Here is a 22,746-nt window from a genome sequence, read left to right as displayed (position 1 = left end):
CATATATATACATATATATTCATTATTTATGTATTCTCACAGCTTGTTGCTTGCCTTTTCATTATTTTAATGGTACTTCTGATAAATAGAAGTTCTTAATTTTAATAAAGTCCAGTTCTCATCTTCTGCTTTACATTTAGTGTTTTTTGTATCCTATTTAGGAACTCTTTGCCTACCCCAGGTGATGAAGATATTATTAACTTCTAGCAGCTGTATTATTTTACCTTTCACAGTTAGATCTATGATCCATCTGGAATTGATTTTGGGGTGTAGGTAGAGGATTAAGGTTAATTTTTTCCCATATTGATCCACCACCATTTATTGAAAAGAGTACATTTTTTTCCTGAACTCTCTAGTATATTCCAGTGATTTATTTTATATCCTTTCACCAATACCACATTTATTGAATTTAGCTTTCTAATAAATCTTGATATCTGGTAATGGAAGTCTTCCAAGATTTTTTTCTTCATCAAGATTGTTTTCACTTGTCTTGGCCCTTTGCATTTCCATATAAATTTTACAATCAATTTGTCAATTTCCAACTTGTCAGTGACCTACAGGCATTTTTGGGGAGGGGTTGCATTGAATCTATTGATTGTTTTGGATAGAATTAACCCTTAAAATTTTGGGTCTTCTAGTCTTTGAACCTGGTATATTCTTTCATTTATTTAGGTCTATTTAAAATACTCTCAGGAATGTTTTGTAGTATTCAGTGAAGAGACCCTGTGCGTTTGATTTATTCCTATCCATTTGATGATTTTTGCTGTTATTGTAAATGGTATTGTGTTTTAAATTCCCTTTTTTTTTTTTCCGTCATAAAGAAATATAGTGTTTGTTTCAGAACTGTCTTGTTGCCTCTTGAGGGTAATATGTTTTTTTATTTATTTACTATTGGGATTTTTCCCCTTTAACTCCAGTTTTCAGCAGTCTTAATATGATGTGCCTAAGTGTGGCTTGCTTTTGTATTTTCTTGCTTAGAGGTCATAGAACTTCTTGAATCTGTGGCTTGATGTCTTTTGTCAGTTTGGGGAAATAGTTTCTGCCCCATTCTTTCTCCTCTCCTGGAATTTTAATTACACATATGTTAGAATTTTCCACCATGTCCCATGTATCTCTTTCACTTTTTTCTCTATTTTTCTTTTTTCCTTCTCTGTGCTTCAATTTGGCTTTGTGAACTGACCTATCTTCCAGTTTGCTAATTCTCTCTTCTGCTTTTAATCTATAATTAAATCTAGCTTTTGAATTCTCAATTCAGTTATATTTTTCAGTTCTTGAACTGCCATTTAATACTTTTTTAATAGACTCCAGTTCTTGGTGAAATTCTCCGCATTTTTATCTGTTTCCATGACCATGTCAATCATAGTTATTTTAAAGTGTGAGTCTGAGAACCTCAACGTCTGGATCACTCTTTCTATTGTTTTGGCTTTCTTTTTCTCTTGAATTTTGGTCATGGGTCATATTTTCTGGCATGCCTGGTAGTTTGCATTTAATGATGCACATTGTATATAAACAATTATAGAGACTCTAAATGACAATTACCTTCCCACAGAGAAGATTTACTTTATATTGACAACTTGGTCCAATCAGGAGTTCAGCTGACTGGAGGTGAGTTTCAGGTTTTGTAAGGGCTGTTTTATCTCTGAGTTATCATACCCTTCCTCGCAGGGTGGGACCTTTCAGGGGTCTCAATTGAAAGTTTAGATTCTGTGCCAGGACCCTTCATTTTTGGAGGGTCCTGAACTCCAAGTTTTGTCTTCCTAGTACCAGGAGACCCCTAAGACCATGGTGACCCTTTTAGCCTGAGAAGCTCTCTGTTGGGTGGTTGCTTGGTTTCTTCCTCTTGGACTGTGCCTACTTAGTTTAGGAATATGTCAATGTCTTGAGGGAAAATCGCACAGGGAAAATGGGCTGGCTCCTCAAATCCTTTCAGTTTGATAGCCCTGACCTCCACTTTGTGTCTCTGCAGCCCAGTAAGACTCCTGCAACACTAGATCATCCATCCATCTATCTATCTATCTATCCTCTACACCTCAGCAAATTCCCTGGGGAAAATAGCAGTGGCAGCTATCTGGCTCACCACAGTGCATTTTTTTTCCTCTCCAGGATCTTGACCCCTTCAGTCCGGGCTGCTTTGGTTACTCTCTGTTGTTTTAATAGCTGTTTTATTTGGAGGGAGTGGTTTTTTTTTTAAATTTTACTTATTTATTTATTTTTGGCTGTGTTGGGCCTTCGTTTCTGTGCGAGGGCTTTCTCTAGTCGCGGCGGGTGGGGGCCACTCTTCATCGCGGTGTGGGGCCCTCTCACTGTCGCGGCCTCTCTTGTTGCGGAGCACAGGCTCCAGACGCGCAGGCTCAGTAGTTGTGGCTCACAGGCCTAGTTGCTCCGCGGCATGTGGGATCTTCCCAGACCAGGGCTCAAACCTGTGTCCCCTGCACTGGCAGGCAGACTCTCAACCACTGCGCCACCAGGGAAGCATGGGAGTGTTTTTATAGCTGTTTTTGTGGGAGAGTTAGTCTGATACAAGCTACTTATTTATAGGTGTGATAGAAGTTTCCCATTCCTTAATGTTTAAAGAAGAATATTGTGTTGTCAGAAATATGTATTGTGCAAAGGGAAAGTTCTTTCGCCCTTGTGCAAGCGTCACCCAATTCTTTTGTTCCTGTGCAAGGATTCTTGAGATGCTTGTGTGTCTTCTGAGCCTTACTGCTTTATTTGTCATTTGACCTTAGGCAGACCTGGAGAGTTCTGACAATTTGGTCACAGCTTTTGTAACGTTCCATTAGTTGCTGGGGACCTGAAGTTCCTCAATCTGATCTCTAGAGAACAGAATGGTTTCTGTGGCCGCTTGGGAGTGTGGCTATGGAGCAATAGATGATCCTCCAAGAGTGGGCAGGGATTCCCCTTGCAGACTCCACTGGGATAAAATACGGGTTTGTGTCATCCAAAATGCAACAAGGGCAACTGGCTTAAATAAATAATTCCCTGTTAAGATATGGCCGTTGCTGTGCCTAGGGAAATTGTTTCCATAGGAAACAACAATAAAAATAGCATTATTTTTAAACTGAGAAGAAATGACACTTTGGTATCCAGATTTTAAAATAACACAGAGTAACAGAGGAAATGTTTGAAGATTCAGCTATATTCTGATTTTACAGCCTCCTTGCTGTATTCTTTAGATTCTATTACCTGGAACCACCAAGTGGATCGTACTCCAGTGTTCATGTAATGCGTTGTGGGGAGGCGGGAAATAAGGGGTGTGAGTGCGTGGTAGTCCACCCTACTCTTAGGAACAATTAAAATTGCAATCATTTTAGTATCTTATTTTATGATCATAATTTAGAGATAAGGGTTTTTTTCAAATTATGTAATCTTCACTGTTCTTATAATTAAACTCCTCTTCTGAAGAGATGGAGAAGAGGTAGTTCCTTGTAACCTGCATGTGCTTGAAAAAGGTATTGAAATATCTTCAGCCTTTCCTATAGGTCAAAAATATGAAACTGACACTGAAATCAAATGTTTCAATCTTTTGTCTATTGAAAGGTTTTCTTAAGTTGTTGAGGTTTCTTTCAGCTGGCTGAGTTATCAACCAACAGTCATGAGCTTTTCTTCTCAAAAGAAATAACTTGTTTTTGATAAGAGCAAATGACTCCAATTTTTCTTCAATATTTTTGACTTGTTTTCTACAGGTATCCAGAAATTACCCTCTGCTTAAAGAACTATTCTAAAAACATGTCCTCTCCCTTCTGATCACAGAATTACAGACATCCGATTATGAGCAATGTGAAAAGCCTTGCTAATACTTTAAAAACTGATTTACTTTAACGATTACTTTCTGCTTTCTGGTGGAGGAATTAGAGACAGATTTAGAGGAAGCAGGGTCAAATATGGAAGCTAGAGAGTCCTGGGAGAATGTACAGATGAATGAACTTTCTCATCAATGCTCATGTCACCCAATCACAGGTGTGAAATTGACCACTCAATCCCTCTATCCTCCAACTTTAAAGAGACAAAGAATTTTAGAATTTTATTTAACAGACAACAATTGAAGGTGAATTCAAATAACACCTCCATCATGGGACAGAGATGTGCTCAGAAGTGACTCCAGGGTGAATTCTGGTTGCCTCAGACAATGCCTCTCCTAGAAGCTGGTCAAAACAGCACTCAGAGATACCTGTCCAAAGGGAAGTGGGCTATTGTCCTTGCCACAGCTGTTCGGCAATCAAAACCTGCTTTGGCATCTGAGCATCTGTGCACGCCCAGCTGTGTCTGCTATTGCTAAAGAATTTCAGTGCCCTGAGGGAAATACGAGATGATGGGAATAAAAAGAGGTTGGTGCTGGTGATGCTTTGCTGTTTAGAGATAGCTCTGAAAAGAGCTGGAAGGAATAACACAAAGAAACGAAGGTGGAAAACAGTTGTTATTTTGATTTTGTGGTAAAAAGAATCTCCACTTATTAAAATTCTTCCTACCCCCTCAAAGCTAAAGTTTAAAGCTACCTCCTTTCATACAACTTCTGGTTGCCCCAGCTAGGAGTGAACACCTGGACCCTCTCATACAGCATTTACATGCCGCAGTTAGGTGTTGATAATTCTCTGTGTGCCTGATTTGTTTTACCAGGGTGCAGGTTCCTCAGGGGGAGATATAATGTCTAAAGTTACTTTGTGTCCTCTGTAGATCCAGAAATGACCTTAAATCAAATAATGTGTGTGATCTCAAGCAAATAAGGTAATTCCTCTATGCCTCAGTTTCCTCAATAAAAAAGGAATATTAAATACTCCCCTGGGCTTCCCTGGTGGTGCAGTGGTTGAGAGTCCACCTGCTGATGCGGGGGACACGGGTTCGTGCCCCGGCCCGGGAGGATCCCAGATGCCGCGGAGCGGCTGGGCCCGTGAGCCATGGCCGCTGAGCCTGCGCGTCCGGAGCCTGTGCTCTGCAACGGTGGAGGCCACGGCAGTGAGAGGCCCGCGTACCGCAAAAAAACACACACACAAAAAAAACAAACAAAAATACTCCCCTAACCGGGATTTGGGGATTATATAAAAATTAAATAAAAAATTAAGTAAAGTGTGTAGTATGCTGGTTGGCACATGATACTCCAATACATGTATTGTTTTACATATGTATATATATATATATACACACATTATATATATATATAATCATATATATATATGATTGCCATACATTGATGATATGCCATTCCAGGCCCACCTGGCTAAGGTGAAAGAAGAAAGAGCAGTGCCTGACATACTTTCTAAATACATACCTCTCCCTCTCTCTTTCCTTCTCTTTTTGTCTGTTTAGTTTTTATTGTGTCCTCATCCCAGGGGAAACTGGCTAAGAGGTAGGGAAACTAGACAAGAAAGCATGTTCCCTAGTAGTCAAATAAGCTTATAAACATTTTCTTGCGACATTGGGAGACTTTCCAATACCAAAACTTGCTGGCTGCTGTCATTCCCTGTGCTGTTCTAGAGGGGCTACGAAGTGATCTCATTGTCAAGTCCTTTGGTTTATAGAAACATCTTTGCCATTAATCAAAGACTACAGGCTAATTGACATCACACACTAGAATGGGTCCAGAAACATCTCAGGCGCCACGCAGAATAAGGCAGCTTGGTACACGTTGCTAAGGTACTCTTCTCTGGGTTTCTAGGGTAATAGGCATCTTGACATGCCCAGGTTTGTATTCAGGCTATTCCTAGTATGATGATGACAGTCTGCGGCTATAACTGAAGATCGGTAATTTTTGTCACTCTTCATGACTTTGCTGCATTCCTTCCACACTGCCCATCCGTTCCACAAACCCCTACAAACTGGCCTCACCACTCCTTCAAACTGTTCTCAGAAGACAGCATGACCTCCTCATTTCCAAGTGCAACATCCTCCTGCTGCTAGACTCCGTGCAGACCTTCTCTGAAACGTTTCACACTGGGTAATGCCCTGTTCCTTCTAAAAGTTTGCCCTTCGTTGGCTTCTTCGGAATAATACTCCAGGTCTTTTTCCTCTCTGGACGATCCTCCTTTGTTGCCTTTGCTCACTCCCACCTTCTGTCCCTTAAATATCAACATTTCCCAAGGTTCTGCCCTGAGCAACATTCTTTCCTTGCTCTATATATTTATTCCCACTTGAATCCATCCACTCACATGCTTATTAAAATAATGGACCAATATAGAAAAGCCTAACGGAGAAAGTAAAAAAAAATCACACAAAACATTAAAGGTGACATTTATCGTCTATCTATATTTATGCACATAGTTGCACGATTTTATCAAAATTGGATCATTCTAGGGGTTCCCTGGTAGCGCAGTGGTTGAGTCCACCTGCTCATGCAGGGGACACGGGTTCGTGCCCCAGTCCGGGAAGATCCCACATGCCGCGGAGCGGCTAGACCTGTGAGCCATGGCCGCTGAGCCTGCGCGTCCGGAGCCTGTGCTCCGCAACGGGAGAGGCCACAACAGTGAGAGGCCCGCGTACTGCAAAAAAAATAAAAATAAAAAATAAATTGGATCATTCTATACTTGTGTTTAAATCGATAATACGGTTTGAATACTGTAGGTCAACACAGGATTTTTGCCATCACTTTAAGTGGACCATATTTAAGTGTATTAGTTCTTTGCTAGGGCTGACATAACAAAGTATCACAGACTGGGTGGCTTAAACAATAGAAATTTATTTTTCCACAAATCCAGAAGCTAGAAGTCTGAGATCAAGGTGTCAGCAGGGTTGGTTTCTTCTGAGGTCTCTCTCGTTGGCTTGTAGACGGCCGTCTTCTCTCTGTGCCTTCACATGATCTTCCTCTGTGTACGTACGCCTATGAAAATGGATTAGGGCCCAGCATCTTTAAAGGTCATATCTCCAAATACAGCCATATTCTGAGGTACTGGGGATTAGGATTTCAACATATGAAATTGGGTGTGAGGGTTCACACTTCAGCCCATAGCACATATATTTTAAAAAATAATTCTTCATTCATACCATTTTTTTCCCCAATATTTAAACAATGCCATGAGAGTTGTCTTTCTTCCTTGGTTTTGGAATTTTCCTTTCTTGCCTTTGATTAAGGATGAATAAAGATCCAGACCAAATGTCAGATTCCACACTAGTTACAGTATTCCTTTATCTGTGACCCCTTGCTCTATTGTGTGTACAATCATTGTGGCAATTGTCTGCCTTATGGGAGTGTCTTTAGTTACCTTCTGGATGCTACATTTAATATCAGAGGGCTTCCCTGGTGGCGCAGTGGTTGAGAGTCCGCCTGCCGATGCAGGGGACACAGGTTCGTGCCCCCGTCTGGGAAGATCCCACATGCTGTGGAGCGACTGGGCCCATGAGCCATGGCCGCTGAGCCTGCGCGTCCGGAGCCTGTGCTCCGCAACGGGAGAGGCCCTAACAGTGAGAGGCCCGCGTACCGCAAAAAAAAAAAAAATCAGAGACTAGTTCTTACCCGTCTCTGCACTCCCATAGTCTAGCACATGCCTGGGACTCTGAGGATAGATGGATAAGATATAGTTCATCAATATCACTCAAATTTATCTTGGGTGCCCTAAGCTTTTAAGGTTCAAACCTTAAATTTTTCATATCATTTAGACTCCTCTTGTCTCCTTTTCTCTTCCCCATCTCCTCTTCTACAGTCTTGTTTTTCAGCCTGCAAGAGATTTTTCAAAGCTTTGCCTCAAGCTCACTTAACATCTGTGTTAATCTAGATAGTTAGATTTGTTTCACTATTAAGATACCAAAGCTAAAAAAAAGGAACTTTTATTACTTACTTTCCCTTTTGCCAGGAGGATGATAATCATTTACCAGAGAAAAGTTGATTGAGGTCATGGTAAGTTTTCCTTGTGATGATGGATTTACAGGTAGACAGAGCCATCCATCATGGGGCCTCGACAATACTGATGTGTAACCTAGCACTTTAACCTATTTACATTTTTCTAGTAAATTAAACATGTCTTCTCCTGTTCCAGGTATTCCATTTCTTCTTACCTGTGCTTGATAATGCCCATATTTTGCCTAAACCTCAACAATCAACCTTGCTAATAAAGTGCTGTTCTGAGTATGTGGATGTCTCTCATCAACAGAGGACAAAGCCACAAAGTGAGAATTATAACTAATTCTCACTAATTATAGAATAGGAAATGTCAAAAGAGAAAGTCCCTTACATTTGGTGGTTTCCAGATAGATTTTTAACTGAGAAAGATATATTGTTTGGAAATTCTTTTATTCATTTCGAAATAAACTGGGTATGGAGATAAAAAGGTAATCCTGTTATTCCAAAAAATATTAAGAAATACTGCAGGAATATAAAAAAGTTTAGATAATGATACAATAAAGATATAAAAACTCCCTCCTATCAGCCATGCAGCTTGGACTCCTGATCCTCGTTTTCTCCTTTCCTCCCTCCTTCTCTTGCAAAAAGAATACCCTGAATTTTGTGTTTAGCATGCCTTAGGGTTTTGGGGGGAATTTTAGTATATACTTATATATGTATATAATCATAAACAGTATATCCTGTTATAATTCATAGAAAAGATATATTTTTGTGACCTTCAGCAAATTTCTCTTTTCATTCAATATATTTTTTGAAATTTATGTTTATTATCATAGTTTTAATTATTCCATTTCACTCTATGTAATATTCTATTGAATAAATAGCTCAGAATTTATTTATCTAATCCCCTATTAATGGACATATAGGCTATTTCAAGTTTTAATTTTTTTTACTATTTAAAAAACAACAACAGGACTTCCCTGGTGGCGCAGTGGTTAGGAATCCACCTGCCAATGCAGGAGACACGGGTTTGATCCCTGGTCCAGGAAGATCCCACATGTCATGGAGCAACTAAGCCCATGCGCCACAACTACTGAGCCTGCGCTCCAGAGCCCGCGAACCACAACTACTGAAGCCCGAGTGCCTAGAGCCTGTGCTCTGCAACAAGAGAAGCCACCGCAATGAGAAGCCTGTGCACCGCAACGAAGAATAGCCCCTGTTCGCTGCAACTGGAGAAAGCCTGCATGCAGCAACGAAGACCCAATGCAGCCAAAAATAAATAAATAAAAATATTTTAAAAGGTAAGCTTTATAAGAAAATAAAAATCAACAACAACAACAATGCTTCAGTGAATGCTCTTGTACCTGTCTTCCTCCTAATAGTACTAAAGGCCTAGATGGAGGCAGTATATGAGAATTCCATTGTTTCACTTCCTCACCAACAGTGGTATTGTTTCAATCGTGGTTTTTCATCATGATCATTTACATAAAGACTGTGACAAGTATGCATATTTTAATCCCTAGAGAAACTACTAAAAATTAAGGCAAAGAGGAATAGGTTAAAAGCCCATCGATGAGTTAAAATGGAATATTGAATTTTTTTTGATAAAACCAAGAGTAGTAACAAAGAATCAAAATATCAGATCAGACAAATAGAAAACAAATAAAAATGGTAGACCTAAATCCAACCATATCAGTAATTACATTAAATATAAATGTACTAAACACTCCCATTAAAAACAGAGACTGTCAGACGAGGTAAAAAAGCAAGACCTACGTACATGCTGTTTAAAATAATTACCTTTATGCAAAGTTTCAGAGGAGTTGAAAGTCAAATAATGGAAAAATATGTACCGTGCAAACAGTACACATAAGAGAACTGAGCTGGCAAATTAATACTATAAAAAATTACTTCAAGACAAGGAATATAACCAGAGAAAAGAAGAACACTTATAACAACAAAATGGCCAATTCATTGGGAATATATAACAGTTAAACAATTATAAATGTATATGCTCCTAATTACAAGGCTTCAAAAACATGAAGCAAAAACTGACAGAACTAAAGGGAAAGTAGAACAAAACATTGCTAGAGATTTTAACACCTACCTCTCAGTAACTGTTAGGACAACCAGAGAAAACAGTAAGGGTATAAAAGACCTGGCAAAATTATCAACCATCTTGAACCAGTTGACATTTAAAGAACACCACACATAAGAATGGCAGAAACACATTCTTTCCAAGTGCACCTGGAATCGTAACAGGCTGACCATATGCTTGAAAATAAAACGAGTTTCAATAAATTTAAAAGGATTGAAATCTTAGAGCCCATTCTCTGATCTCAAAATTATTAAATTAGAAGTCATTAACTCTAAGATACTTAGAAATTTAACAACTCAGTTCTAAATAAACCATGGATAAAAGAAGAAATCACAAGGACAATTAGAAGATACTTTGAATTATGATAATAAAGATACAACATATCAAATTTTGTGGGATGTAGCTAAGGAGATTCTTGGAGGGAAATTTATAGTTTTAAATATTTATATTAGAAAAGAAAAAAGGTTTACAATCAATCTAAGGTTCTACCTTAAGAATCTAGAAGAATATGAGCAAATTAAACCCAAAGTAAATAGACGGAAGGTAATTATAAAGGTAAGAACAGACATAAATGAAATAGAAAATAAACAATAGCTTAAATTAACAAGGCAAAAATTTGGTTTTCTGAAAAAAAATAATAAAATTGATAAACCCTTAGCAAGACTGATTAAGAAAATTGCCAGTATCTACAATAAATGATCTTACAGACATTAAATAAATAATGACAGAATATTATGAACAAATTTATGCCAATATATCCAACAACTTAAATGAAATAGAAAAATTTCTTTAACAGTATAACTTACCCAAACTGACACAAGATGAACTAAAAAATAAGAGTAGTTCTATATCCTTTGAAGACATTGAGTTTGATATCATAATCTTTTCCTCAAATAGAACTCCAGAACCAAATAATTAGCTGGTGAATTCTATCAAACATTTAATAAGTAAACAATACCAACCCTACCAAACCTTCTCAAAAAAATAGATGAAGAAACAATTCCCATCTTGTTTTTATGAGGTCAGGAGAATCCTGAAATCAAACTCGACAAAGACATGACCTCCCCTGACCCCCGCAAAAAAAAAAAAAAATCAGTAGCCAATAACTCTCATTAACATAGATGTAAGTTTTTTCACAAAATATTAGTAATCCAAATCCAATAATATATGAAAAGGACAATGCATTTTGACCAAATGAGGATTACGTTAGAAATGTAAATTTTAGCATTCAATTATCAATCAATGTAATACGTCATATTAGCAGAATAAAGGAGAAAATGAATCATCTCAATGGGGCAGAAAGAATATCTTACAAAATTCAGCATCCATATATATAAGAACTCTCAGCAGACCAGTAGTAGAGGGAAACCTCCTCAACCTGATAAAGGCATCTATAAAAATCCCAAAGGTAACATCATATCTAATGATGACATAGTTGTTGCTTTACCCCCAACATTGGGAACATGCAAGGATGTACACTTTTTTTTTTTTCTAAAACAAAACAAAAGAACTGTAAATAATTAATTAACTCTAGTTTGCTGGTTTGCTTTTCATGGTGGCACGGGTTAGCAATTCCAAAACTCTTTTGTACTCTAGACTTGAAGAAATGAACAAATACATTGAGAATAATGGAAGGAATGAGCTACAGATATGGAAAGTGAGAAGCATGCATTACAGCTTGTAGTTTTTGATTGGAAGTGCATGTTATCAGTTTGAAAACATGGTTTTTAGCATTGAGAAAAATAAATATCTGTGCCTATGTTTTAATAGATATATAAATAGACAGAGATATATAAACACATATGTGTTTTCCACTAAAAGGAACTAGGACCCCCTGGAGAAATGACAGATTGCAGGGCTGGGACAGGAAAAGTACAGGGGGACCCTGGAACATCTGATTGAGGCAGTTAGGGAAGTAACTGCTCAAGGAGTGACTGGGTCATGTCAAATTTCACAGGAGTTAGCATGAAGGGGCTCATGCTAGCCAAACCTGTAACAGTTTGAATGTCAAAATAACTACTGACAGATTATAGTTGTAGTTATTTATAACTAAACAATAGATTAGGGCTTCCCTGGTGGTGCAGTGGTTGAGAATCTGCCTGCCAATGCAGGGGACATGGGTTTGAGCCCTGGTCTGGGAAGATCCCACATGCCGCGGAGCAACTGGGCCTGTGAGCCACAGCTACTGAGCCTGCGCGTCTGGAGCCTGTGCTCCGCAACAAGAGAGGCCGCAATAGTGAGAGGCCCGTGCACCGCGATGAAGAATGGCCCTCGCTCGCCACAACTAGAGAAAGCCCTCGCACAGAAACGAAGACCCAATACAGCCAAAAATAAATTAATTAATTAAAAACAAAAAAACAATAGATTATATCCCATTGAATAATAAAAGTATCTATGAGGCCATACTGATATAAATAAACCAGTGAATCAATAAATAAATGGGGAAGAAAAGAAAGGTCTTTCTTATGCCAACAAAAGTGGGTAGGGGGGAGAGAGAAAGATAAAGGAAAGAAGGAAGGAAGGAAGGGAGGAAAGGGAAGGAAATAGAATCAAGAAATCAATAGATACTAAAATTAGTAGGTGAGAGTTTGATGAAGAACAAGACATTTGCAGTCTTTGTATTTATTAACTACAAAGGAAAATAACAACTTTATATTGGAAAAACCTAGTGGAACCTCCTTACCCTAGTAATCAAAATGAATATCATGAATATTGGGACAAACCAGCACCATGGACCTTTGGACCTGACGCTGAGAAAGACACATCACTTCCCACCAAAAATGCATAACCTGATTTTTCTTCAACATATCTAAATGAGCTAAATAGAAAGGTGGAAAACAATCTTAGCTTATTAACAAAAACCAAATTGTACCTATGTTGTTCCAGAAAAGATGTAAGATAGCTAAAGTAAAAGTTGACATTTTGAAATAATTTTAAACCCAGAAATAAGTCTGTACTAGAACAAATTAAACTGTCTCTTAAGGTGAAATATTACTACAGGAACAACAGAAAGTTATAAAAATGAAAATTTCTGTAAAATATATTTGTATCTTTATCTTATTAGATCATCTATAATTAAGAATATCCCGGATATTTTTACACCCCAAATAGGGATAATCTTCAGGTTTCACTAATGTACAGTTATGCAGATGTTTGTAGGAGAAAAAGGACACACCAGTTTTCTGAATTAGCAGTCAGGCTATTGACCCCCCGAAGAAGTCCTTCTAAGTAGACATGCTTATAAAGGTCTCAATCTCCTTTTGAAAGAGAATGATATAAATGGTGAAAACTGACGAGAAAAGGGAAAATAATAAGAATACCAGTAATACCTGCTTATGAGTTTACTACTGACAAGCACTTTCACATATTTTTTTGATCTCACAACCAACACTTGAGGTGGGTAGGTTTCAGTTATTCATTCCAGTGAGGTTTTTATTTCCCACAAATGCCAAGGATGTCAAGGAAAGTTTGTTCTTGGATTTGGTTTCCATGTATTCAGAAAATAAATAAAAGTCAAACAAGTTTTTTACTGACTAGCTTTAGTTCCGAAATAGCATTACACATTTCTCAAAATCCATTCTTTACAGAGGAGACAAGAAATTTCTGAAATCCACTTTGGATTCTTTTGGAATTCTTTCTGACTAAGCTGCATTTTTAGTTAAGAGAAGTGTTTCTTTGTTTTGCTCATGTCCTTTGAGGAGCAAATGGGTATTGACTGTCCAGATGTAGGTGTTTTGAAAACCAGGCTGGGCTCTCGCCATTGGAACCAGACTTGCAGAACTCAGAACTTTAGTCTCTGTGTCTTCCTGCAAGGGTTAAATCGGAGGAGTGGTAGAATTGTTTCTCATCGTCCATAGGATGCTTCTCCTTTTCCCGTTATTTTACCAGTTAGTGTTCTGATGCATATTTTACAAGTAATCAACAAAACAGTTTTGGAGCCTTTCTACTTCTTCATAATTTTTGCTTCTTTAAACCTGAGTGCATATCTATTTTGCTTCTCAATTAATAAGTGTCTGTACTTTGGGGTGTCAGTTTAGCCTTGGGCTGGAGATACATTCCAGCTTTATCCAGCACCTGCAGCTGGAAGCAGTATGGACATGCTTCTTCGAAATCCTGTGAGGAACTGCAGGCCCAGAGGCAGCAGCAGGCGTGACCCACGCAGGTATCTTGTAGTTTTAGCAACGTTGCCTTCATGCCTGTGGCTGAAACCTGATGAGAGCCCCATTGTGGATTACACTGTGAAGAAATGCCAGTCGAACCCAAATGGAGTGACATTGTACAAAATAAGTGGCCTAAACTCTTCTAAAATGTCAAGATCAAGAAACTAAAAGAAAGGAGGTAGAACTGTTCCCTATTGAAAGAGTAAGTGCTAGGTATGAAACCTGGGCTGGATCGTGAACTAGGAAAGATTAATTATAAAGTACATTATTCAGACACTTGATGAAATTGGATTATGGACTGCATATATGTGTATATACAGCTTGCCTATAAGTATATGAGCCTGGAGAAGGATATATACTAAATTGTTTACATTGGTTACTTGGGAAATAGTAGGGGTTAGGGATGACACTTTAAAAAACCATACAGGATGAACAGGACGCATGACACGATTCCATTTTTATTAAATGATACGTGTGTGGGGACTTCCCTGGTGGCGCAGTGGTTAAGAATCCGCCTGTCAATGCAGGGGACACGGGTTTGAGCCCTGGTCCGGGAAGATCCCACGTGCCACAGAGCAACTAAGCCCGTGTGCCACAACTACTGAGACTGCGCTCTAGAGCCCGTGAGCCACGACTACTGAGCCCGCGTGCCACAACTACTGAAGCCTGCGGGCCTAGAGCCTGTGCTCTGCAACAAGAGGAGCCACCGCAATGAGAAGCCCGTGCACCGCAACGAAGAGTAGCCCCCGCTCGCCCGCACACAGCAATGAAGACCCAACGCAGCCAAAAAATAAATAAAATAAATCTATTTTAAAAAAAAAGAATCTGCCTGCCAAGGCAGGGGACATGGGTTCGAGCCCTGGTCCAGGAAGATCCCATATGCCGCGGAGCAACTAAGCTCGTGTACCACAACTACTGAGCCTGTGCTCTAGAGCCCGCAAGCCGTAACTACTGAACCTGCGCGCCTAGAGCCCGTGCTCCGCAACAAGAGAAGCCACCGCAATGAGAAGCCCACGTGCTGCAACGAAGAGTAGTCCCCGCTCACCGCAACCAGAGAAAGCCTGTGCACAGCAACGAAGACCCAATGCAGCCAAAAATAAATAAATAAAATAAATTTATATATAAAAAACATGATATGTGTGTGGATAAAATGAATTACATAACAGATGGTCAACAAAATGTTAATGACTGTCATCTTAAGGTAATGGGAATTTGAACAACTTTTACATTTTCCCTATTTATGTGTAAGAAAATTTTTTGTAATACAATGGTTTCAATGCACATGAATTATTTTTATTAAAATCCTAAAAAGTAACTTTTTGGTGTAAAAGAGCCAAGAAAAAGTCACTGGGGAAATTATAAGTACATTTTGGATTAAATTTTTTCTGCCTCATCCAATTTTTTCCTTGCAGTGCTGAGTTTATTACTTTAAACATCTTACGTGTTTTGACACAAGATGTTCCCAGATGTGCTGAGCACATGTAAAACTTGGAGCAAACTCTCTGGGTTGGAAGGAATTAGGGTGCCTGATTTTCCGAGGAATTTTGTCTGCTATGGGAGCTTCGGCAATTATTTCCTGAGCTAATTCCTGAATTACCAGCCCTGAACTCTCAAAAGAAATCCCCTCCTGTCATTTTCAAAGTTCTCCTTCTAGCACTGGGTCCCTTTGACTTACGTACTTTGACCACACAGGTGCACACTCATCTTGGCCTCGAAAGGTATACAAATCATCTGTCTTGGGATCTGAATGTCTTCCCCCTTCACCGTGGATAAGACCGTACTTTCTCCTGGCTGCCTGGAGGTATTCTGAGAATGACCGAGGTGGGTTTGTGGAATGCTCAGATGAAAGGAACAAAGCTCTAATTTTGTTAATAATGTAACCCCTGTTGTCGGTAAACCCACTGAGGCAGATGAGAACAAGGAACAATGCGCTGGAATCAAAGATACCACCAACACACAAGGGAGGGCCAGCTTGGTGCTCTTAGGATTCACGGCTGTGGTAGCTTTAGGAGCGTGGCCCAATGTAAAGAAGATGAAGAGTTAGTGCTCCCATAAGGGGCTCCCAGCTAATAACAGATGGGTTGGTAGACAAAGTTCAGCAAACTCGCCCTTCAGGTGGGGAAACTGTGAGGCAGGGTCTGTACCATCTCCCACAGTTGCCTGGAGGGTCTGAGCTCCAGCCGCCCACAGTGGCAGCTTCTCTGTGCAAGCTTTATAGGTTCACCCCTCCCTAGCTCACTTCCTGTCTCAGCAGCGTTTTAAGGAATCCTCTCCCAAGTAAAGTATTTGCTCTTGAATCCTTGTCAATTCCACTCTAACTGGAAACATCATGTGTTTTCCCACCCTTCCCATCTCCTTGAGATCCTAACCCCTCTTGTCCTGCCTATCATATTGTCAGAGTCCTGGATCTCACTTTGCTATAGTCTAGGCCTCATAGATCTCCCTTTCCGCTGAAATCAAGATACTCTTCCCTACTCAGTTGGCAGTGAGTCAGACTCAGTATACTCCTCCACTGTGTAGTGGAATCAGACATGCACACCTGGCCATCAATCCTGACTCCGTTACTTACCAGCTATGAAACCTTGGGCAAATCACCTAACCTCTCTGATCTTCAGTTTTCTCCTCTGTGAAAGAAAGGTAACATTCCTTACCTTGTCACGTTGTCCTTTTGATTTAATAAGCTAAATGTGTAAAGAATCAGGATATTGCCTAATACAAGAAGATATTCCAGAAATGATATGATTTTTATTACATAATTTTCTTCCATTATTTACTTTCTTATGTGTCTCCATCTTGCTTTCCCAACTAGGCTGTAGCTTCTCTGCCATATTCAACTTCTTTATCACAATGCCTTGCACATGACGGGCACTAAATAATCATTAGTTATCAGCTTTCTAAAGCTTTAAATCAGAGGATGCACTCTTTCAATTCAAGGTTCATTTATGAATTATTTGTTATTGTGAGGCATTCTCAAGGAATTTTTTGCAGGTAACTCCTTTTCTGGGCCTCAAATTTTCCCATATAAAAAACAAATGTTTTGGTCTATAATTCTAGATGCACCGAGGTCCTTCTAGCATTAAAGTTTGGAAGCTATATATTCCTGAGGGCAAGTACTGTATGTTACTCTCCTCCTGACCCTTCCACACTTACTATAATGGTGGTCACAGATTAAGTGACTTCCCAGTGCACGGAGAATAGATTCCAGATGCCTCACCCAGCCTTTCCTCTAGCTTTCATCCTGTCCCTCACTCCATTCCAGCCAGACTGTGTTTACTTTGCACCCCTAGAACTTTCCAAGCTTGATCTGCCTTGAGGTCTTTGTGCTTGCTGTTTCTTACCATTTGGTTCTCTGCTCAAGCGTCTCCTCCACGGAGGTCTCTCACCCCACCCCAGTCTCTCTATCCAACAACCCTGCTCTGTTTTTTGTTCATGTCACGTCTCTCTGAAATTGTCTTATCATTTAGTGTGCATTTTATTTGGTGTGCATTTTATTTGCATTTATTGTTTTTTCTCTCCACCTCTCCCTCTAGCCCCCAAATATAAACTTCTATCTTGGATCCTTTTATATCCCTGCTGCAAAAAAAAATACTTCGCACAAACTACACCCCTAAATAATTGAGAAATGACTGAATAAACTCTATCACACCTTACAGAGTAGTTTTTAGGTGGTGAGTTAAAATCCATGGCTGTCATGCCAGGTTCTAGTGAATTTAAGTATATGTCCTAAGCTAATTGCCATAGGTCTGAGTAAACATGGAGTAGGAAGAAACAAGGAATTCTTAGGAAGACAACTGCAAACAATCATAACAGCTTATCTAGAAACTTGCTGGCAGTGGGAAATTTAGAGATAATTTTTAAAGATGTAATTCATAAAAAAAAGATGTAATTCATTTCTTTTTATAATGGAAAATTTCAAACATGAGCATGGACCCTCTTGTGCACGGTGGTGGACAAACCCTAGGGTAGCCGCTCATCCTAGTATTCAAACCCTTGTAATATCCCTTCCCCTGTGACTTGCTTTCTAACGGACAGAGTATGGCACATTTGATGTCACCCCTGTGTGATTACCTTGTGTTATATGAGATTCCATCTTGCTAGCAGGTTTGCTCCGGAGACTCTCCTTGCTGACTTCATGAAGTAAGTGGCCGTGCTGGCCCATGAATGCCAGGTGCCACCTAGGAATTGAGGGCAGTCTCCAGTGGACAGCCAGCAAAAGCCAAGGTCTTCAGTCCTACAGCTGCAAGGAAATGAATTCTGCCAGTGACCCAAGTGAACATGGAAGCTGTTTCTTTTCCAACTGAGCCTCCAGATGAGAATGCAGCCTAGCCAACACCTTGATGGCAGGTGTGAGACCCTAAGCAGATGACCCAAGTGCCTGGACACCTGACCCACAGAAACTGAGATGATAAATCTGTGTTGTTTTAAGCTTCTAGGTTTGTGATAATTTGCTGCTACAGATAACTAATAAAGATATATCTATCACCCAACATTAACAATTTTCAAGTTTGCCAATATCTATATCCTCATGTTTTTTGGGGGTGGATGGGCTGGACTATTTTAAAGCACATGCAGATATTTTTATATGTTTCTCTAACAGAGAAGGACTATTAAAAAGCATAACCACGATGCCAGAAAAATTAAGGGCTTAATTGAGAACAAGAATAGGAGTCTTTTTTTCAAGCAACCAAGTCAATGTATTTAGTATATTAACTGGACACCTGGAGAAAAGGTGCTTGAAATAAATCAAATAACATCCTGTTGATCCCATGAGCTAAAGGATAGGAGAGCATGGGAGAGTTTTCATTTGAATTGTCTGAGGTTTGCCAGTTGTTTTTTTAAAAATCAGTACAGCCACAGAGTACTGAATTGTCCCTACAATGTGCTCATTGGTCATACAATATCTAAAACCATTCGGACCCATTTCTAACTAAGGTCCTACCCATCCCCCTAACCTGCTTTATGATGGATCCTGGTAAATACCATTTTTATTCATAACTCCTTATAATTTCATGTCCTACTCGAATTGCCATTCCCACCACTTTTTCCTTACTACAGGAAGCTCTTCCCAACTGGCCCTAGTTCTTTTCCTCTCTTGGATAAACCAATCTCATCTCCCTTTGACACCGCTCACCTAGGCAGCGCTTAATGAGTGAAATTCCCAGGGCTCTGGGTTCAATCCCATCTCGACCACCCGGGCGGTTTGTGATCTCTGGCAAGTAGTCGGCTGGATACAATAGTGCCTCGCAGGGTTGTCGTGAAGATTAGATAAAGAACGTGCGTAACGTGTGAAGCGCCCAGCACCGAAAAGGCGCAGCAGAACCCCAGCCCTTCCCTTTGTTGGTTTCCATCTCCAACCAAACAGCACCAGAACGCTCAGCACCACGCCTCTCCCGCCCTCGTCGCGGAGGATGCAGGGATTTGTAGTTTTTTGGTCCCCTAGTCGCGTTTCCTCTCGGAGCCGGACGGCGAGAGGAAGAACTACACGTCCCAACAGGCCGTGAAAGGAAATTGGGGCGCGGAAAACCGATCGTCCCCGCCCCGTCTTCGCTCTCGCGGCCCACCGGCTGTGCCTACGGCGGGAGGGTTCAGACCCCCGCTGCAAAGCCAGGGCCGAGCGCACAAGCAGATCCGTGGGGACAGTCGGGCGGGGGGGGGAGAGCACAGCGGGTGGCCCCTCTGCCGCCGTGGGAGCTCGCGGGGGGAAAGGAGAGAAATAAAGCGAGCAAATTGTGAGCGCCCGTGTCGGAGAAGTGAGAAAGGGCAGGGGAAGCAGCAACGCACGCAGAGCCTGGCTGCCACGGGGCTTGGTCCTCCGGGAGGGACCCAGGGCGCTTCGCTGTCCCCTCCTCCCCGCGGGAAGCCTGGAAGCTGGCCGGGCACGGAGACTGCCGCCCGCAGCCCCCATCCCGGAGTCCGGCCCGCCTCGTGCAGCGCCTCCCCATCCTGTCGCCAGGGCACCCCCAACCCACTCCCGGGCAGCAGCAGAGCCCCCGCCACTGGAGCACGCGCCCCGCTGGGGGAGGGAGAGGAAGAGTCGGGGCGGGCAGGGGAGGGTCACCACTCCGCGCCGGTTCCTCGGGTCCCCAGGAGTCGCCAGAATGGGTTTGCGTGTTGCTGCGTAAATGTGTGTCCCGAGGCGGCAGCGGCCGCCGGGGATAAACCGGGAGAAGCCGGGAAGCGGACAGAAGTCTGTGGGAATGCGCGCGGCGGGGCATCGGGTGCCCGGCCGTAGAAGCCCTTGAGCGATGCCGCAGGGAGTCCAGCGCCCGCCCCGGGGCCTCGCCTGCCCAGCTAGTGGGCACGGGGGCGGGGACCCTTCCAAGCCCTTGCGGGCTTCGCCCGAGAGAAGGAGGAGCCGGAGGAGGAGCCCGGCGGGCGAGGCGCCGGCCGCCGCCCACCGGGCCGGGAGGAGGCGGACCAGCTCGGAGCGAGGCGCGCGCGCCGGGGCTCATCCTCGCAAACAAGTGTCTGTGGCGTTCGCCCCGCGGCCCAGAGACGCGCTCCGCCGCTCCCGGCGGCCCTCCTTGCGCCGGGCCTGGCTCCTATGGGGCCGGAGGGAACCAGGGAGCCCCTGGCCGCGCAGCCCGCGAGCCGCCGCCGCGACCCTCAGCCCAGGCGGCCCCGGCAGCTCAGCGCGGGGGCCGCGGACTCGGCTCAGCTGCCAGGCGCGCCGGCGCGGGGTCGCCGCGCGAGCAGCGCCCGGGCTGTCGCCGAGCCCGCTCCTGACAGAATAACGTGCTTGGTTTCCCCACCCCTGGGAGGGGTTGCTGGGGCCGCAAGCTGCCTCCCAGTTTCCATCGCTCTCTCCTGGGGAGGATCCGCCGCCGGGAGGAAGGATTAGAATAAACCTGACCGAGGCGCAGAAGTGGCTCCTGAGGAAGCCGGCGCCGGGGCCGCCGCCTCGTGTCGCCTCTGGGCGCAGCGCTCGGGGGTCGGCGGGCCAGAGCCGAGGCGCGGCCGGAGGGCCGGGGGCTGCGGGGCCGAGCGAGCGGCTGTGCGAGGGGGAGGGCGCACGGCAAGCACTGGGGCGACTGGGCAGCCCCCCGCGCCCCGCGGGGTCCCGGAGCCCCAGCACGCGGGCTGGAAGCGACTGAGGACCGTCGCCGCGGGCTGCGGGCGAGCACCGTCCCTCTAGGCAGGGGATCCGGCTATGACAGCTGGGCTCCCCAAAGGGTTAACCTGGGTGTCCTCGGCAAAGTTGTCGCCGAGCCGGGAGCCCGCGTAGGGGCCGCGGCGCCGAGGCTCTGGGGGCGGCCGGGCGGCCGGCGGCGGTCGTGGCTCGGCGGGGGCCGCGCGGCCGGGGGGCTGCTGGGGGTGTGCGCCCCCAGCCGGCTGCCCTCGTGGATGCCTCCCGGCGGCGGCGGGCCCATGAAAGACTGCGAGTACAGTCAGATCAGCACCCACAGCTCCTCCCCCATGGAGTCGCCCCACAAGAAGAAGAAAATCGCGGCCCGGAGGAAATGGGAGGTTTTCCCGGGAAGAAACAAGTTCTTCTGCAACGGGAGGATCATGATGGCCCGGCAGACGGGCGTCTTCTACCTGACTCTCATCCTCATCCTGGTCACTAGCGGACTCTTCTTCGCCTTCGAGTAAGTGGTGGCGAAAGCTCCCCGACGCCTGGCACCCCTCGCCTCCCCGATCCCTGTCCCTCTTCCCTCGCTACTTTCGTTTTCTAGAAGCCTTATCTATTGTATATTGTTAGATAATACAGACCCCGCACTCCCTCTTTTTCTTTAAAAGGTCTGTTTGCTTTTCGGTCCCCGGAGATAATGCAGTTCTGGGTCGGGCTCTGGGGGTGGAGGAGAAGGGAGAGAGGACACTTGGAAGGTGTGCCGGCCTTGTTGCACCCAAGGGTTGAGTGGCACCTTGCAGGTGACTGATTCTTGGCGCGGGCCCTACTGAGTTTGGAGACTAGCAAACCAGCCCAGATGTAGCCTTCTGTGGGAAGCGGGGATGAGGCAGATCCTTAAGTCAGGGATAAACAGAATCGACTTCCTTTCGTGCTCACGAGCTGTAGGGCATCTTGTGAAGCTCAGTTGACTAAATCTTCTACATACCTTCCCTGACTAACGTGAAATCTTGGTTATTTTAGGTCTCAGAGTGTTGGCCACTCCATGTGGCTTGGAAGGATAATTTCATTTTTCGTTCTCCTTAGATGTTCACTCTTGATCAATTTCTGATTTACTATCAGGTTTCTAAACGATTCACTTTAAAAACAGGTTTCAGTAAAAAAAATGCTCCAAGCAAACACTTTCCCCTCCCCTCCCAATATTGGGGAACAGGTAAAAGGAGACTGTAGGCCTGTCAGGAAGAGTATGACACTGCATAGTAACTTATGATTCCAGAAACAAAACTTTGGGACTTTAGGGCTTTTATCGGGGAAAAAAGTGCATGCACGTCTTCTCCATTCAGGAAAATCAAATTGGCTGATAGCAACTATCTTCCTGCCAACTAACTAAAGATCTTCTTGTTTGTTAATAGTATTAGATAAAGTAGTTTAACCACATTTCAGAATCCACTTCAATTGCTCTTATTGGGTCCAACATTTGCATTGCAGCTTCTTGTGTAATTCTTGGTATCTTATGCTCAATGAAACTTATAGCTACTACCCCCTCCCATTGGAAAAAAAACAATATATTTATTGGGAGTTCTTTGCTTTTCCTAGCTATTATGGGGCATGATACTCTTTCTGCTTCTGTTGGATAGGGTTAATTAAAAGC

The 22,746-nt window shown here is 43.0% G+C and overlaps 2 protein-coding genes and 1 pseudogene across 5 annotated transcripts in view; 1 reads left to right on the top strand and 2 right to left on the bottom strand.

The window, feature by feature from the left end:
- The window catches only part of LOC132530910 (uncharacterized), a 29,235-nt gene extending 8,994 nt beyond the window's left edge, over positions 1–20,241 (bottom strand). Inside the window, 7 exon segments of the mRNA XM_060168402.1 lie at positions 18,095–18,263; positions 19,158–19,334; positions 19,336–19,596; positions 19,808–19,927; positions 19,929–19,979; positions 19,981–20,039; positions 20,085–20,241. Of these exon segments, the coding sequence (XP_060024385.1) occupies positions 19,158–19,334; positions 19,336–19,596; positions 19,808–19,927; positions 19,929–19,979; positions 19,981–20,039; positions 20,085–20,241 (825 nt within the window). The 3' untranslated portion in view covers positions 18,095–18,263.
- LOC132530911 (UPF0711 protein C18orf21 homolog) lies at positions 13,448–14,060 on the bottom strand (annotated as a pseudogene).
- A 673-nt stretch (positions 20,242–20,914) lies between the features above and the next one.
- ZDHHC14 (zinc finger DHHC-type palmitoyltransferase 14) overlaps positions 20,915–22,746 on the top strand; it is a 272,373-nt gene continuing 270,541 nt past the window's right edge. For 3 of the 4 annotated variants that reach the window (XM_060167375.1, XM_060167373.1, XM_060167374.1), the window contains exon 1: positions 21,299–21,615. In XM_060167375.1, the coding sequence (XP_060023358.1) occupies positions 21,371–21,615 (245 nt within the window). In that variant the 5' untranslated portion in view covers positions 21,299–21,370. Of the gene's footprint in view, positions 21,616–22,746 lie in introns of all 4 variants that reach the window. The other variant, XM_060167377.1, reaches the window with a different exon arrangement.

The sequence above is a fragment of the Lagenorhynchus albirostris genome, chromosome 12 (assembly GCF_949774975.1).
Source record: "Lagenorhynchus albirostris chromosome 12, mLagAlb1.1, whole genome shotgun sequence".
NCBI classification, from domain to species: domain Eukaryota; kingdom Metazoa; phylum Chordata; class Mammalia; order Artiodactyla; family Delphinidae; genus Lagenorhynchus; species Lagenorhynchus albirostris.
The sequence above is the reverse complement of the archived record's forward strand: the minus strand, read 5'-3'. Positions and strand labels throughout refer to the sequence as shown.